Source organism: Pseudoliparis swirei, chromosome 18 (assembly GCF_029220125.1).
Source record: "Pseudoliparis swirei isolate HS2019 ecotype Mariana Trench chromosome 18, NWPU_hadal_v1, whole genome shotgun sequence".
NCBI classification, from domain to species: domain Eukaryota; kingdom Metazoa; phylum Chordata; class Actinopteri; order Perciformes; family Liparidae; genus Pseudoliparis; species Pseudoliparis swirei.
In genome coordinates this window covers 4,970,543-4,989,657 of record NC_079405.1, presented here as the reverse complement: position 1 = coordinate 4,989,657, position 19,115 = coordinate 4,970,543, and the positions used below count along the sequence as shown (strand labels likewise).

The window sequence follows — 19,115 nt, the reverse complement described above, 5'->3', positions numbered from 1 at the left end:
GCCGTTTGACAGTGAGATCCGTCGACATAAAAGATACGGGATATGCACTTGTGATAGAAAGAGTTTGGATGTCTGGCGGAAAGTGACCGTCCGAACGCGCTTGCGTCACACGGCAGGTTTAGTGGAAAACGCTCCTCCTCTTTGTTGCTCTCATTTATTCATCGACGGTAACTTTAAAAGTCTTTGTCCGTGTTTATTTCTGAGATATCTTTACCCGCGAACAGCCTCTTCTTTTGAGAAATGCTGCTGCGAGATGCGGCGCTGACCCCTCTTTAGAGGAGAGGAGTGTTGTTGTAGTACCGCGCCCCCCCCCCACTCCTCCTCCTCATCACTTCAGACGGCCTCTCACTGGAGAGCTCTCCCTCTGATGCGCACTAAACTCTCTCTCCTTGTCTCAGGAGGTGTCGGAGGAAGCACTCACCGGCTAGTGGGCTTCTCTCAGGCTCCTAGGTCTCATTGCGTATTCATCGCCCCCCTCCACAGTCGAGGGTATCCAGTTGAGAAGGAAAAAAAGGAAAAGAAAAAGACACACAGGCTTTAATTATTCACTGGGATGTTGTCAGAATAAAATATGTATGAAGGTGACACACAAATAATGCAAAGACACGTGTTTTTTTCAGTGTATCATTGAAGAAAAAGCACGAGTCATCAGCTTTTACTTGTATATACTACAAAAATACTCGATTTAGAAGAAACTACTCACCAGTAACAAGGATGTCTTTCGTGGAGCAATACCCCAAAATGAAGAGGATTTTTTAATAATGCGTCCTAAAGCAAAGCTACAAACTGTGCTTTCATAAAAAGTTATCAGGACTCAAAGTTTGTCAAGAACTTTTTTTTTACGCTCTGGAAAAAAATCCCCCGAAACTATTTCCGGTCCCAACGCTGAATTCATTTCACACGCAGCGAGAAGCTCGTTAAGTCGCAAAAGCTGCTCACCCCAACAAAAATAAATAAATCAAACGTTCCTCAGGACACACACACACACACACACACGAGATGTGCGGCTTGCGGCGAGCTGCCACAGCAACGGATGTTCAAACTAAACTCGTCAACTCCGTTTCGAGGGAAACGATCACGTCCCTCATGACGAACGCAGTTTGAAACAGTTTGAAATCGTTTGAAACACTTTGAAACAGTTTGAAATCGTTTGAAACAGTTTGAAATCGTTTGAAACAGTTTGAAACAGTTTCAAACAGTTTGAAACTGTTTGAAACTGTTTGAAACACTTTGAAACAGTTTGAAACACTTTGAAACACTTTGAAACTGTTTGAAACACTTTGAAACTGTTTGAAACAGTTTGAAACACTTTGAAACTGTTTGAAACACGCAGTTAAGGCTCCAAATTGTAACAAACATAAAAATAGTTATGAAGCTACTAGGCGAAGTTGAGTAAAAAAAAACGACAAACGAAAAAGTGAAACGAAACCAGAAAGGTTCTTCTGACCTCTGGACGCAGACCTCCACTGACCACTGATAGTTTAACTTCCCGTCACAGCCAATCAGAGTCCTGTGGCTCCCGTGACATCATCGCCCCGCGTTGCAAAAAGCCCTAAACGGCATTCATCTCGTCCGGCGCGGCGTTTCAGAACTTCACCCGGTCCGAACCTCCACCACGGACCGTAAACAACACGCGACGCGGACGTGACGACGTCTGCTCCTCCACGGCCCACGACGACGGAAAGACACGGCGACGCGAGGGATTCACGCGGTCGCGTTCGGGGCGAGGAGCGGCGAGGCTCGTCTCGATTGATGGCCAAACGCGTCTCGCTGAGCGGCCACGCTCGTAGAGAGGGGGAGAGATATATGTGCGGCGCTGCCCTGGGCGGGGAGCAAATGAATCTCAGAGCAGACTGTAGCGCAGACAGCAGGAGGAAGGAGAGCGATCCGTCTTTCAGGGTGAGGCCCTCTGCTAGTCCGGCGTGTAGGCCGCTGATAGCGAGGGGGGGGGGGGGGGGAGAGTTACTGAGGAGTGAAGAAAGGGAGGGAGAAAGCAGGTAGAAGAGGAAGGAGAGAGGTCGGCTTCGTAGGGAACAAAGACGAAGAAGGTCCGCGAGGAGTCGGCGGTCCAGGTGAAAGTCGCCCAGACGACCCCCCCCCCCCTCACGGCGCGACCCAACCCTCCGCAGAGGGGGGGGGGTCATCATTCTCTCTTTGCTCCTCCGCTAGTTATCGTTATCATTACGGGGGATAATTACCATTTCACAGCCGTTTCCCCGCGCGGGCCGCTCGGCGCCGAGCCGCACGCACGCGAGGTTATCAATAGCCGCTCAATTGCAGTCTCATCTGCCTAATTATACGACGCGCGCCTCGGCGATAGCCGAACGGGATGTGGGATCTGGTGTTACGCCTCGCGGAGAGTCAGCAGAAGGCCCCCTGAAATAAACCCGGTGCGTGTGGAGCCTGTTAATTAAATGCCGCGGCTTTCGCTGGAATATAAATCAGAGGAAATCCAGGCTCGTGAAACAACTGGGAGGCTCTAAAATATCCTGCGAGCTGGCGGAGAGCACGCGGCGTTAAAAAACAAACTTCACGTCCTCTGTGTTTGGATTGCTTTCACAGGCTGTGATTCACATGGAAGACCTTTTTACATGGAAATCACGTTTCTTCCGGCGGGTGTAAGCACCGATTCGATGTCCTCGTGCCCACGATGTTGAAGAAGAGCCGGCAGCAGAGGGCAACTCTTCCTCAGACTCAGGCTGAGCTCCGTGTCTGTCGTGGGGGGGGGGGGGTCTAAATCCCCCCCGTGTGGCATTCCGGGAGTTGCAGCTGACGCCGTCGGACCCCGTGAACGCTCTCTCTCCATCTGCTGCACTTCAACGCCGGAGCACGGGGCCTAATCAGCGCGGGGGGGGGGGGGGATTCATTAGACCTGCCACACACACACACACACACACAGAGAGAGAGAGAAGAAGGGCGAGGTGACAGCGCGAACGGTCCGGTGAGCGTATGACGGACACTTGGGTCAGGCTGGAGGAATGTGCGCCCGCGGAGGACCTCGTCGTGACGGACAGGAGGCTCATTCTCCTTGACCCCAATTACCAGAGGTGTTTCTTTTCCCCCCCGGCTAATCCGCGGCGTATAGGGTGGCCGCCGCCTCGCTCTCTCTCCGGCCGGTTGTTTTCCATCCCGAGTCACATGGAGGTCGGCGATGTTCAGCGGCCTTTTTTCTTCTTCTTCGTGGAACTACCGGCAACGAATAGTATCGCCTGGGTCTTTATTTTGTTAGTGATCGGAAATTGCGATGTCGATTTTAATAATTGAATATCAGCTTCCCAGAGCGAGAGTACACAACTCATCATGTTTTTAATTATATAAAACATGAGAAAAGCCCCCAAATGTCAAGCTGATAAAGGTTAAAGCAGCTCGTTTGCTCAATAAGTAACTTTGAAAATGAATAGATGTCATCGACTAATTTATGAAGTATTCTATCCTATTAAATCCTATTAATTTATAATATTATATTAATATATGTCGCCCTTCTGCTTGTGTTCTACTCCTTAAAATAGGTTTATAAACAATATAAATATATATTTTAATTATAACAATATAATATATATTTTAGGTTTAACAATATAAGTATATATTTTAAGTATAACAATATAAATATATATTTTAAGTATAACAATATAAATATATATTTAAAATATATATTTCAAGTTTTCTATGTTGAATAATTTCATTTGAGCCCTCGAGTCAAATATAATTTGAAGATGTCTCCTGAATGCTCAATAACCATTTCACTCGTTTTCTGACTCTTTTTAAAGTAAACCTATATTCTGCCTGTCAAAATATTTGTGTTCAGCACTCCGGCGGTTTCCACGGAATTGCGGCTCTGGTTCGGGGTTGTGTTTTGATGATTACCTGACCACCATTTTCTCCCTGCGTCTTCCCCACAGAGATGCTTATGGACTCCACTACAGCCACGGCGGAGCTGGGCTGGACGGTCAACCCCGTGTCAGGGTCGAGCGAGAACAGCGTAAGTGACGAGCTCCGAATTCACACTGATGTCAGATATAATTGAATTATTATTGAAATAATTGCATAATTGCGAGTCATTTACCCCGAAAAGGTGTGTGGCGGCCCTCTCCTTTTGTTGGAATATTTAAGTGCAGCTAATGTGTAAATGTCATCAGTCCCCCATGTGATGACTTTATTTCTGTTGGTAGCCAGTGGTTAGGTTTTCTCACTCTTAGGTCAGAGATCGACCGGGGGTGGGGGAGGGGCGGTTCAATTATTTCCCCCCCGAAAAACTCGAGCGGGAAATGTGTCTAGAATTTGAAGATACCACCACTTTCTCCCTTCAACGTTCTTCCACCGACGCTGCAATTCCTTCTTTTTTTTTTGGGCTCGATGATCCACATTCTGTCCAATTTTTAACCTTATCTGAACTCTCGCTACGCAAACGCAGGAATAGCGAACAATCGTAAACTTGGAAGCTGTGTTCGCATGCCAGCCTTCGGAAAGCTCCGTGTTACACGGGCCCACGTCGGTGTTTTTGAAGCGCAGTGTTTCCACACGGTTTGCCAGGGCATCGGGTCCTCCTCGCCACATGCAAGCCAGGCCCACTTAGAGCCGGCCAAAACCAGAGTCTCAGTCTCCTTCACTTCTTCCCTCACCACAAGACGAAGACTTCTTAGAGCGAGCCCAAAAAATAACGAGAAAGAGAGGAAAAAAAAAATTATGTCCTAGACTTATTTGCTGGTGCATTTTAAAAAAACCACTGCCGATTTTATTCAATTATTTATGCTTCTGTGGTCGGTATTAAAGATGGTTTGAATTATACTTTATCATGCTGTGTCTGTAAATAAAAAAAGGAGGACAAACTCTCGGCGCATCGAGCTGGCCGCCGAAAGTTCCGCGATACAACTTCAAAGTTGTCCGGCGATAATTCAGAATAACTCGGTCTCCCCCCGACCCCGAGGCCACGGTGTCTCCTCCCTGCTAATTCCTTACAATCAATACCAAAGCAAAAAGGACGCCGGCTTTCCTTCCCTCTCGCCAGCTCTGGATCCAATTTACGCAACGAGAGAGAGAGAGCTTGCGCACACATGCCGACTCCAAAGACAAAGTTTACATCACGTCTCCCTTTCATCTCCCGTTAAGATTCAGCAAAACATTCACTCGAACCATATTTCAGAAATCGGATTTGATACTTGAGTGGAAACTTCAGACCGGAAAAAAAAGTCTAAAGAAAGGTCACCGCTGTCCAGTGGAAACGCCCCGCTGAGGTCGGAGGAGAGGTGAAGTTAGGGGGGGGGGGGGGGCCCTGACTCTCTTTCCAAATCGAGTGTATTTACATTCACTTTGACTGAGAGGCTTCATCTTTAAGGACTTTCATATTTCCTTGATTTATTCCAACCGCTCCATTCCCCGACAACATATGCGGTTTACGATATATATCGTTCCCTCTCTTCGGAGGCGCAATGAAATGCAAACAAGTCCCTCAACCCCCGCAAGGGTTTAGTCAGGTATCGGCCGGGTCTTATCGGCGTGGGCGCTGGAGTTTTTATTTTTTTATTTTTACAATGATACGGCAAAGCTCGTCCGAGGCACAGTCCTTCAGGAAAGTGAAGAGCGAGAGCACCGGAGATGGCTTGTCCCCATGGCCCGGGGCAACAGGTGTGGAAACAGAGCTCGCTCGCCCCTCTCGGTAGAAACAGCGAGAGGCGCTTTACAGAAGCTATTGTCTTACACACGTATATATGCATGGCTTCGCGGGCTTAGCCAGTGGATCAGTAACATCCAGCCGAGCGCCCGACTGGCTCTTCGGCGCTCCGTATAGCTTCATGAAATATATCCTGACTCGACACGCGATACTTTTGAGACACAATGGACGTGCAGTCCAGGAACAGTGTGATATTAAGGCAGAAATGTTATGGCAGTTGGTGTTATTCCACTTTTTAAGTATATTTTTTGATATGCCCCACGGGTCGCTACGCTAACCGGTTGCCGAGGCCCAGCAGCTTTTGGTTGCCCGGAATATGGTCGCATCTTATTAATGGAAAATGGACAAAACCAAAACAGTTTAATTTTTCAGTCCAGCTCAAAGATGCCGGGAGACTTCGACTTCACAGACTTCCCAATTTGCTCTTTTTTTCCATCCATGTTCATCCAGTTCTTTCGGTTTTAACGAGTGTGCGTCGGATGTGGCGTCGACGGGTCAGTCGGGCCTCTCGCCGCACAACCGTCAATCAAACAACTTCATTTGCTCTGAAACAGGTACATGTTTTGGGGTTTACATTTAATTAACTCTTTGCCCTATTTTTCTTATGTTCAAAAAGCACAAGAACTGGTGGCCAATTACTCAGAAATCCCTTCGAGCTATGAAATCAACTTCCAACGGGATTTTTTTTATAGAAGTGATACAGTTCAACTTCTGTAAATCAAGTCGTGTACCGCGGGCTAGTTCCTTCTTTTAATCATGCTCAATGACAGCCAGACTCGAGTCGTCCCCGAGCCAGTCGAGCGTCGTCGTTGTTCTTGATAACACAGACAACCCGGTTCTGACCCGGGGCCGTGCAGGAAGTCTACTGACGCTCGGAGACGCCGGCCATCAAACACAACGGGCCTCCCACGAGAAACCGGCGCAGTCAGCGTTAGCCGGGACTTGCTTGTTCGGGCAACTGATCCCCATGTGAACACAGTAGCCTACCACAATAATGATGCAACAATATTATTATTATATGCATGGATGTCCAGCACATTGTGCAGCAGAATCCTCTGAAAAAGAAGTTTAAAGAGGAGGGAATAAAATACTTTAAAGTCAGACACTCGACACACTGATAATCTACTCCGTGACACGGAGATAAAGTCGGTCAGCGTTAGCCGGGACTTACATTTTACATGTGTTTGATAGCGCAACCGATCCCCAATGTGCATACAGTACATAATAATGACACAACACTATTAATATGCATAGATATCTGTTCTGGTTTCACATTGAGCAGCAGAAGGAATTTGAAAGAGTAAAAAAATTACTTTAACATCTGATAATCTACTCCGTGACACGGAGATAAAGTCGGTCAGCGTTAGCCGGGACTTATATTTTACATGTGTTTGATAGCGCAACCGATCCCCCATGTGCATACAGTACACAATAATAACACAACACTATTAATATGCCTAGATATCTGTTCTGGTTTCACATTGAGCAGCAGAAGGGATTTTAAAGAGGAGTAAAAAAATTACTTTAACATCCGACAATCTACTCCGTGACACGGAGTTAATGTACGGCCGGCGCGGGGCACGGGGGTTAAGTGGTCAGCGTTTTGCTCTCAAGTGGAGCCGAGAGACGCGTGAGCGTCGGGTCGCGCCTCCCGACCCGAAGTACTGGCAGCGGCAGCCGTTTAGAGATGGACTGATGGCCGCACGCACAGAGGAAAAAAGAAACGTGGAGCAACGCGGAGAATATAATGAGGTGGCGTGCGAGTGAGCGGGTTAGGTTATCATTACGAATGTGTCACGACGTGCAGCTGGCGTCGACGCGGCAGCGGAGGACGAAGCGTTGAGGAAATACCCCGAAGCAAATCGGTTCCTCGTGATTCGACAAAGTCATGCGGCGCATTGTGTTTGAATTCCTCTGGAATAGGACGGAGGTTGTTTACATGTAAGCGGCAGACCGACAGCACGCCACAAGCTCGTTTCTTTTTGCTTGTTCTTCAAGTCATTTGTCGAACATTTTTCATCGCATTGGACATTGTACGGGACTTAAGGTCCACCACTAATTTGGGGGACGGTGATTTTGATTAAACAACCAAACGCAAAGAAAACACGCAAACATAACCCGTTATGGAACTTTGTGGAATGGAAGAGGGGATATTGAATTGTTCTTCTAGTTTCACGTGTTGTACATTAGTAGTGGACAGTGGTAATTGGAGCTGACTGCAACAGACAGTTCTACTTAAGTTTGTGTGTGTTTGTGTGTTTGTGACCATGAAGCCCAAACTCCAGCAGAATCCGGCTCACATGGCCTCTCTTCCTCTCTCTCTCTCTCTCTCTCTCTCTCAGTAATTGAATGCAGAGAGTGGGTGTCATTTGTCCCCCGTCCCTCTAGGGAAGACACTCTCTTCCTCTTGACAGATTTCCACCAACTGCAAATGGGGCCGACTGTGTCCGCCGGGACTTTTTTTTCTCTCTCCTCCGGCTCTCACTCTCTGCGTTTGTGTGAATAATTTATTTACCCGTGTCAGTGATAGAGCGGCGGCAGTACGCGGCGCCGGACTCCGGCGGGTTCGTGAAGTTCGTTCCGGGCTAACTCAAAACACCGCGGTGACGCAATGTGATAAATACGCCGTTCGCGTCGTGTCATAACAATGAAATATCGGGAGACTGACGGGGTCACGGTGTTCTGCGCAACCGACTTCTATTGTCTTGTGCAGCTGTAGCTTTAAGAAGAGGTGCTTTCTTGTACACAGGTACGCAAAGAGCTCTCTGAGGGCTTCAGCCACCAAAGATCGCGAATGCAACCTCAACAAAATGACCTCCCTGAACAGACATACGCTGGTTTTTTTTTTTTAGACCCACCCGGTGTTTCGGTTTCACGAGTGACCGTGTCAACTGGTGACTCTCAGCCGATCGCGCCCGCCACACAAACACAACACGTGGTCGTCTGCGTAGAGGCACTCAATCAGTTTTAAATCAAGTTTATTCATGACATCACATCACAACATCAAATATAATCTTCATAAAACATTGAAATCGTGTACCCTGCCAACCTTCCACCGATCTTGCTCACCAGCAATAAACGTGAGAAATTGTGCGACTCAGGCAAAACGTAGCAGAAGTAGAGTATGTGTGGATAAAAATCGAATCAATCATAGCACCGTAAATAACAGGCCATAAAACTGCCAATGGCTGTGAAAGAAGTAATTTAGCAGGCGAAGGAGAGGACACTTCCACATTTTCCAACACTCTCTTATAAACGCATTGTTCGCCGAGCCGGTTACGGCGTCGCGTTACTTCGAGGGTTCACGGACGCATCCATTCGGCTGAAAGTCACCGCCGAACACCGTCGACCAGACGCGATGCGGTCGCGGCGCTCTCGGAAAATCCTGCACAACTCGAGACGGCCGTCGGAATATTGACTCTGACAACGGAACACGCATCGAGCAGACGACGCTTTAGCGCTAACGGCTTTAACTCCGTGTTTAAAGCTCGCTAAATCGTCTGGACGGCTGAGGCTAAACGCCACGTTGGTTGCCAACGTTTTCGATGGCGACGGCTGCTGCGTCGAGGCCCGCCGTCTATCATATCGTAATATAATTGGTTTACGGCTCCCTCATCGAGGTCGGATCCTCCTGTAGGCTTTCGCTAAGTCTCGGTTTTAGGCTTCGCCACTTTGCGCTTGCCAAGCAAATCTATTCATCATCGTCAAAAAAAAAAAGAAATGACAGGTTGTTGAAAACAAGTGTCCGTGAAGAGAGGAATTGTGGTCGACTCTTCGCGGCCAACAAACTCGTTGACCGTCGGCTGACTCTTTCCTGGTTTTTGCGCAGACGTGCAGGAAATTGGGAACTCTGACAGCTTGATTGTGTTGTCGTCCCAACAGAGCAATATAACGGACGACACGTCAAAATCCATACGCTCACATCTGTCAGGAGACTCTCGGGCGTCCTTGAAAGGGGATATCGTTCGGCAGGAAGCCGATCTCAAGGTTTCTTTCAACGGATTTTGGAAGATTTCGTGTGTTTTCTATTCAAATCTGACGTTATGAAGTTGTAGATTTTATCCTTTGAGTCTCAACATGGCTGTTGTGACATCAGCTAAAAGGCTATAACTGAAGTTGGTTAAATAGACAAGATGTTAGTGTACATAGTAGTGTGCAGTAGCTGGAGCTCGCTAATTGGTTGCCACGAAGAGGTCCGAGCAGGACTACGCTTATTCCGTCGCTCCGCCCCGGTGAGCCGAGGCAAAAGAGGCCGTCTTCGGGGTGAAAGGCGGCGCCGGTCTATAACTCAGCCTCACGCTTCGCTCGGCTCTACGGAAGAAGCCGAGACCGACTGTCATGGAGACGTATGGATTGCAGGTCAGCTGAACTTTTTCCTTTCTCTCCCTCCATCCCCGGGAGTGGCATAGGAGATATTGTTCCCTCCCCCCCCCCCCCCCCGAAGCTCATTCGCTGAACTGTAGCACCTCGCGCGAGTCCAGGAGGACGCAGAGGAGCGGCTGACATACGGCCGTAATCTAACCACCGCGATCCATACTCGCGTCCAGCTTTATATTAAATTCCACGGCGTGGGAAAGTAGTTTTCATTAACGGAGGATAACGCTTGGAAAGGTTAGAAATCGGTTGAATCGGCATGAAGGTGAAGGAATTGCTTTTGGGAACAACGAAGGGCAGCTGCACGTCACTGCTCGATCTATATCGAAGGTGCGTTATCTACACAGCAGCTGCGGCCTCTTAACGCAGAGATTTTCAGAGTTCACCGTTAAATCAACAGAATTACTCTCCGATGACAGTTCATTCCTGAGCGGCTCTGCGTACGTACGCCGTTAAATATCCGATGCAGGTGCGTTTGTTTTTTTTAGCCGCCGTGGAACAACGGAGAGGCAACACCCAGCAGGTTAACGCCACACACTGGCAACTAATTGCCTATAGTATTCGACCCAGGATTATTGGAGAGCCCAAGGAGAGCAATTAAAACATAAAACAATGTCTTTTTTGTTGTTGTTTGGAGCCAGTCGCGCGTTCTGCTTCACACCATTGGTTCCTCTTTGTTTTGGTTTAATCGTCAGTTTGTTTCCGTGTTCCTCAGAGGAAGGAGGCGCATTCAGCGTAGCGTGAACTGGTTGTTTACCCTTGAAGTCTTACAGTCTTCCGTCGCGCAACTTTCCCAAAAATGCAAATGAGCTTTTTGATAATATTTGCAATGCCTTTGGTTGTTAAGAAAAGCCCCCTTTGATCGCGCTGCCATTAAAACATCTATTTATTGTACGTTCAACGCGCTCGTCCCGCCGGCTGTTGATTTCCACACTCGGAGAACAAGAAAAACAACATTCTGCCAAATGTAACGGGATCCGGAGAGAGTTTATGTTCCCTCCGTCATCCGAGGGCAGCTCTCCGCCTTCGACTAATCCATGTTGACATGCCCCGCCGGGGTTACCTCCACCGTCTCTGCTTAGAACACATGACCACCCTTCTACACCTGACCACCCTTCTACACCTTCTACTCTGGAGCTGTAGAGAGCGTCCTGACAGGAAGCATCACAGCCTGGTTTGGCAACTGCTCCGCTCAGGACAGGAAGGCTCTGCAGAGAGTAGTGCGTTCGCTGAAGCGCTATTGGAACTACACTCCCCACCCTGCAGGACTTGTACACCAGGAGGTGCAGAACCAGAGCCGGCAGGATCATGAAGGATCCTCACCACCCCAACAACAGACTGTTTCAGCTGCTGCGGTCAGGCAGGCGCCTCCGTAGTCACGCTGCAAGAACAGAGAGACTGAGACGGAGTTTCTTTCCTCAGGCCATCAGGATTGTGAACTCGACCCTCCAGGACCCCCACATAGACCCACACAACTGCCCCTCTTAGGCACACACACACACACACACTTACTGTAAATATTGTGTTGTTTTTATTTGTAAATAGTGTGTGCACATTCCTGCTGAGCATTGCCACTTTCATTTCACTGCACACCCTGTGTGTGTATGTGACAAATAAAACATCTTGAATCTTGAATCTTGAATCTTGAATCTTGAAGAGCCGGAGGGGGGATGGGTGGGGGTGGGGGGGGGGGGGTAGAGCTGTGAAAATGAAGACGTTTCTTCTAATTTCACACTCGGCGCTTGATCGTTGGGCTCTTATTATGCCCCATTTGCTCCCCTCCACTGGCCGCGATGAAAGCGGGGCAAAGGGGCCACGACAGGACAAAAAGGGGCCCTCCTTCAAAACACATTTTGTTTGGGGTCATTTTGTAGACTGGATCAACCCTCCCCCCCCCCCCACACACACACACATCCCTCATTAGCAGCAAACCCCACCTGTCTCCCCATTCATTTTTTTTATTTATTAAACTGCGATTGTCCGACCCTCGGCACTCAGTAGGAGCGGACTGCCCCCCCCCCCCCCCCCACTGCTCCTCAACAAGTGGGGAAGGTCAATGGCTGCTCATGACCTGCGATGATGATGTCAAAAGACAGATTCATCCTGACACCACGCCACCAATAACCTGTCGTGCTAGTCATTTATTCGTATGATTTTAAAAGCTTCTACTGCGCTGATTGAAAAAAACAATCTCGAGGCGGTGTTGCAATCTTCAGTTGTGCTCGTTAGGACGAAAAGCCCAGCTTGGAGAAATAAGATGCAGATTAAAAGCTTCTTTTCTATTTACCCTCATTAATAGTCATTACTTTTGGCCGAGCATCAGTCTCTTGCGCTGGCGATGGGTTTGAATCTGTAGTTTGGGTCGAGCCGAGCGTCACACTCGCAGCGGTTAATTAGGACATGGGAATTAAGGACCGGAGCTGTTCTAATTAGTCAGAAAGTGTTTGATGAAACGTCAGCTTGTAGCAAGAAGGAGGACTTTCTTCTCCCCACGACCCGTCAAAATCCTCTCTTAAGCGGGCACTAATTTGAGAAATTACATCAGCTGTGAAGTGAAGAGTGAAGAGGGGGGGGGGGGGGTTAGGTAGAGCCGTAGAGGGGGCAGCTGATGCAAAGTGGCTCTTGGGGGTTTGAGAACATCTCGGCTGAAATGCCGAGGTCAAGGTCGCGATCCGCTCGGTGGTTAGAGCGCATGGTGTTTAAAGCCAGTTTGATCCGTGGGGGGGGGGGGGGGGGGGCCAAGGAGACCCCAGAGGCTGCATCTGGAGCGACAGTGAGCGAGGGCTCCCATTGGTGTTCAATGTGTTGCACTATGAAGTTGAATGGCAGAAGGTCTGGAGTGAAATGTGCCCCGTGATTGTTCTTTTATGTGATTACCTGTGTAATATGATTATGTCAGTTTAGTGTGACTTTGATTAGGGGGGAAATAAATCCATGTCATGTTCCCCTCAGTGCTTCACTGCAGTGAAAGGAGCTTTCACCAGAACGTCCGTAACCCACGACAGCGTGTGCTACGAAAGTGTCCTATTAAGAGACAGGAGGACACGTAAACCAGAAAGCCCTCCGCTCTGTTCAAGTGACTCGTCACATTTCTCCAGTTTCTCTCAAAGCGTTACAAGATGGGAATGGATTCCTCAAGGAGAGGACGGGAAAGCGGAGGGTGAACATCAAAGCTCTCTGCGGAGCAGCGGGTTACACTTTTTAACATCCCAGAATGCAATAAACCAGGCGGCAACCTCCGGGTCTGGAAAGTAAAAAGCCAACGCCGGGAATTACTTAAACTTGCTTCTTGCATCTTTCTTAAGGCGACAAGTAGAAGTCAGATTGTATAAAAGTCTATGAGAAAGTGACTCGACAATCCGACTGATGTATTCCCTCAGTGAACATGGTAAACATAAGTTTATGATCTCAATCGCTAGTTTAAAGTCTTCTTTAATACGACATGATGACCATTTAGTGAATTATGGTCCCATTTGGGGTTAAATAGACCATAAAGCATAGCATGCTTTCTAATGGCCACCATGGGGCGACAAAGAGAAGTCAGATTGTGTAGAAGTCGATGAGAAAATGACTCTACTTCTCGCTTGATTTATTCCCTCAGTAAACATTGTAAACATGAGTTTATGGTCTCACTCGCTAGTTTCCAGTCTTCTTCATTCCAACATGATGACCATTTAGGGTTAAATAGACCATAAAGCAGAGATACTTTGGGATTGACGGCCAGCTATGTCTGGTCTGGGACCTGTCAGATCCTTTCATCTTGCAACTTTAACCCCAAAACAGTGTTTTAAGTTCACGAATGTGAGTTGTAACTTTCTCGGTCGTCTAAACATGTCTTCAGTGTTTGGTCGTGCTTAGCTCCGCCCTCTTGTGTCACTTCTGTTTGTAAAAAATCAAGATGGCGACGGCTAAAATACCAAACTAGAGGCTTCAGAACGGTAGTCCACAACGGGTGACGTCACTGTCACTTCTTCTGTACGTCTATGTGGAAAACCTCATGCAAAAGTTATAGCATTTGCACATTTTAGAAGACCATCTCGCTATAAGCCAAGTCGGGTCTTAAGCGACTTCATAAGGCCCGCCTCTTTTTGTTTGATTGACCTGTCAGAGTCGTGCAGAGCAACAGATGCCACATAGTCCAGATTCACACATATTATGTAATCACAGAGCAGCTGTTACCTCTTAGAAGTCTCTTTACCCGAATGTGTTATGTCTCTCTGCAATAAATCAATCCTCTGACTGTTATGGATAAGTAACACAACTTTATTTACTTGGCTTAACAAACTGGAGACAGGGTCAGAGTAAGCTGTGAGTAGAGTTGTTACCTCAGGTCCTCAGACTCTAACTCATCCATGTAAATTGGTCTCTTTGAGCTATTTGGTCTCTTTGCACCATGCACAACCCCAGTAATCAAAGTATTATAGCGTATGCATAAAAACATTCTCGTTATTTCTGAAAATAAAGAGCTATCAGCGGGGGCGTTTACGGCAGTTTATATTAATAGAATACCCACACGGACTGCTAAACAGCTGAATTGCACTGAATAGAGTGAATCGACTTAACTTTGTGCGATTACCAATTTGTTTCTTTGGTAATTAAAATGATGCATTTAACCCTCCTATTAACTTTGGGGTCAATTTGACCCCATTCAATGTTTAACATCTCTAAATAAATGAATGACGTCATTTTTTTTGCTTCATATTTCATGACTTTTCCTAATTTATTGGGGACAACTGTGAAAACATAAAATTTAATTTTGTACTGTCCTGTCCACAACTTGTACCCATCGGTGTTCTTCGGGGTCAATTTGACCCCAGACTGTTTTTCACTGTGTAAAACATATAAGAACTAGAACGGGCACTCGGTAGAGCGCATACCTTCGCCGCAGCCACATTTTGGCATTAGTTGTATGCCAATTGGATAAAAATTGACCGCGCTATATGTTGACCTTTTCATGACCTTGAACTTGACCTTTGACCCGACCAATCCCAAAATCGAATCAAATGGTCCCCGGATAATAAACAATCATCCCACCAAATTTCATGCGATTCGGTTTAATACTTTTTGAGTTATGCGAGTAACACGCATACAAATAAATAAATAAATAAATACACAGCGATCAAAACATAACCTTCCGCATTTTCAATGCGAAGGTAAATATCAACTTTTTAATTTTTTTTAATTGGCTATTTAGGTCGTCAACAAACAAACATAAAGTACCTGACACTTAAACTTGGGAAACAATATTAATTCTAATAATTGTCTGGAGTTTGTAATTGCTGAAGTCAATTTGACCCCACGGGTAAAATATGTCAGTAAATTTGAAGCTAACAGGAGGGTTAAGTTCACAGAAGAGTCCGATGTTGACCAACTGTTCGCTCTGTGTGTCCTACAGTGGGAGGAGGTGAGCGGCTACGACGAGAACATGAACACCATCCGGACGTACCAGGTTTGCAACGTTTTCGACAACAATCAGAACAACTGGGTACGGACCAAGTTCATCCGGCGCCGCGGCGCCCAGCGGATCCACGTGGAGATGAAGTTCTCGGTGAGGGACTGCAGTAGCATCCCCAAAGTGCCGGGCTCCTGCAAAGAGACGTTCAACCTCTACTACTACGAGTCGGACTCCGACGCGGCCACCAGAACCTCCCCGGCGTGGATGGAGAACCCCTGGATCAAAGTGGACACCATCGCGGCGGACGAGAGCTTCTCCCAGGTGGACCTCGGCGGCCGCGTGATGAAGATCAACACCGAGGTCCGGAGCTTCGGCCCCGTGTCGCGAAACGGCTTCTACCTGGCCTTCCAGGACTACGGCGGCTGCATGTCGCTGATCGCCGTGCGCGTCTTCTACCGCAAGTGCCCGCGCATCGTCACCAACGGCGCCGCCTTCCAGGAGACGCTCTCGGGGGCGGAGAGCACCTCCCTGGTGGCGGCGAGGGGCGTCTGCATCCCCAACGCCGAGGAGGTGGACGTGCCCATCAAGCTGTACTGCAACGGAGACGGCGAGTGGATGGTGCCCATCGGGCGCTGCATGTGCAAGGCGGGCAACGAGGCGGTGGAGAACGGGACCGTCTGCCGAGGTACGTTTGTTTTCATCCAATCCGCTACGCCTCGCGAAAAAACCCGAGGGTACGATCCACCCCGTGTTTATTCCTCTCGGTGAACTGCCGCCGGCTATTTGATCCCACTCGACTGATGGTTAGAGCCAGCGATGCGCGGCGATGTATACAAAACTATGATGGAACTAGAATGGGCACTCGGTAGAGCGCATACCTTCACATATCACAAGATTGGGCATTGCATTATGAACATGTTGGCATTAGTTGCATGCCAATTGGATACAAATTCTATGGTTAAAAGAAGATTTTGACCTTTTTCATGACCTTGACCTTGACCTTTGACCCGATCGATCCCAAAATCGAATCAAATGGTCCCCGGATAATAACCAATCATCCCACCAGATGTCATGCGATTCGGTTTAATACTTTTTGACTAAAGCGAATAACACGCACGCACACAAATACACGGTAATCAAAACATTACCTTCCGCATTTTCAATGCGAAGGTAAAAAGGTACACACGCACGCATAGATTATAAAACCGGAGACTTCGCATTTCCTAAAAAATGATGAGCACCCCTTTATGTTTATGTTCCAACAGAACTGCACCAACCAATATGGCAATTCACATGATCATTTCATCTGAAAAACAACAGCTGTCTTTCCAGAGTTCATGTTCAGTTCTTCCATAACGGGGAGGGAGTCGCTCGAAATACGCCGCAAATCACAACGGCTTGTCGGGGAGTAGGATGTATTTATTTGATGTATTACTTTCCTTCACGGGGACCGTTTAGCAGCAGAGATATTTGTATGTAGTTTTATCGTCTCCACAGATTCTGCATTCATACGTAGAATCTGTAGGCAACAAGCCCAGATTCTGGTTTGTTTGTAGCCCTGGCCGTATCGACCAATCACGGTGGACTGCAGGTAAAGCTGAGGACCGTGATCTGCTTCGTTGGTATATATATATATATATATATATGTGATATCCTCTGGCTGCACAGGAACCCCAAACCAAGAGCCCCTGAGGCTCATCCTCCAGATCGATATCTGATGGGTTCAGAGATTGCTCTAAAGCTCACTCTGTCGGTCGGTAAGTTGGTTGAGCCGCACATCTCCCCCCCCCCCCCCCCCCCGGGAGGCTGACATTGTGGTTTGGAGGTCAAGTGTGCGGGTGTGAAGGTGTGTGTTTGTGTTCATGCCAACTGACAAAAAGGGGGCGGTGGCAGGGAGAGGGACGGTCCCAAAAGGAGGTTGCATAAAGTTGCTTTTTTTCATTAGCGACAGATTGGCCCCGCCCCTTTTACAATTCAGCCCTGACCTCGGCTGTAACTCGTGAACCCGTTTGCCGCAGACTCTTGTGCGAGGCCACATCGCACTCAGCAGAAAGTTCCTCTTTCATTAGTGTGGCTAGCCCCGCCCCCACACTTAAACCACGCCCCTTTTCATTACTCTTTAACCAATTCTCATAGTGGGAGGCATCGCTGCACTTTTGAAGGTTACGGGTCCTGAGTGGTTGCGAATGTGAACGTTGGCCCTGTAAGATGTCCTTCCTTTCTTCCTTCCTTCCTTCCTTCCTTCCTTCCTTTCTTCCTTCCTTTCTTCCTTCCTTCCTTCCGTCCCTCTTCGTTCGTTCCTTCGTTCCTTCCGTCCTTCGTTCGTTCCTTCCTTACTTCCTTCCTTCCTTCCACCCAGCAGGCAAAAATGCCTCCTTACATCCTTCCTTCGTTCGTTCCTTCCCTCTTCGTTCGTTCCTTCCTTCCTTCCGTCCTTCCGTCCTTTGTTCCTTCCTTCCTTACTTCCTTCCTTCCTTCCGCCCAGCAGGCAAAAATGCCTCCTTCCCACCTTCCTTCCTTCCTTTCTTCCTTCGTTCGTTCGTTCGTTCCTTCCTTCCTTTCTTCCTTCGTTCGTTCGTTCCTTCCTTCCTTCCTTCGTTTGTTCCTTCCTTCCTTCCTTTCTTCCGCCCAGCAGGACCAAGAGGATATTTTTCCAAATTGCCGTCATTTTCCTCCAGATTGGAGTCCCTCGCAGGCAACAATCGATTTGGCTTTTCAAAGACATCAAAGTCCCCGACGTTTACCTGCGCCGCGTTCCATCCGCCGTCTGGCAGGTGGTATTGTGTCAACGTGCTTAGGGATCTTGATCAGTGGGGGGGGCTCCAGTCTGCCGGCTACACAACAAACCACCCACCTGCGTGTTCAGACCGCCGTGGCGCTGTAATCACAACACATCCCCCCGTGTGCCGGGCGCCGCCGGGCCCGCTCAGCGACTGCTAATGAGGCTCCTCCTCGAGGAGTCAACGGGCCAATGAGAGGCCACCTCGGGATTTTGCATTCCCACAAATCTGCCCGTGTTTCTGACCCGCGCGTAATGCGATGCATCGGGACGTCCACGGGGTGATGGCGGTCACGGTGTTTTCCCGCTAAATGGGATCAAACAATTGGATGCTGCCGGATTAACAGAAGCGTGTTGATTCAGTTCTGTCCTCGCGCAGGGGGCTTTCAGACTGGAGTAAAAAACAAAGAGGTAACATTTCACATTCGGTTTCTGATGGCCATCAGGTTACCCGCTGCACACTGGCTTTATTACTCAATGTCCACCAGATAATCCCCCCCCCCCCACCCACACACACACACACACTGCAGCAATCACAGCTCTGCAGGGCTCACAGACACACTTTAGTGACCCTTGATGGATGCACACGTACTGTAGGTGTGCACGGAGCTCTCTCTCTCTCTCTCTCTCTCTCTCTCTCTCTCTCTCTCTCTCTCTCTCTCTCTCACACAATCTCTCTCTCTCTCTCCCTCTCTCTCTCTCACTCTCTCACTCTCAGGAGGAGGAGCTGGTGTTTATTTTTTTATTGTTTTCGTTATTATTTTAAACAACCTGATTTTTTAAAACACTTTATTTTTAAGGAATCTGTGTAAAGGCTAAAAAAAGTGAATAAAGTGTTTTTCAAAAATCAAAAAAAATCTCTCTCACTCTCTCTCTCTCTCTCTCTCTCTCACTCTCTC

The 19,115-nt window shown here is 48.0% G+C and overlaps 1 protein-coding gene across 4 annotated transcripts in view; it reads left to right on the top strand.

The window, feature by feature from the left end:
- ephb2b (eph receptor B2b) overlaps positions 1-19,115 on the top strand; it is a 131,661-nt gene that overhangs the window by 46,228 nt on the left and 66,318 nt on the right. For all 4 annotated transcript variants that reach the window (XM_056437268.1, XM_056437266.1, XM_056437267.1 and 1 more), the window contains exons 2-3: positions 3,900-3,979; positions 15,438-16,122. In XM_056437268.1, coding sequence (XP_056293243.1) covers positions 3,900-3,979; positions 15,438-16,122 — 765 coding nt within the window. The remainder of the gene's footprint in view (positions 1-3,899; positions 3,980-15,437; positions 16,123-19,115) is intronic.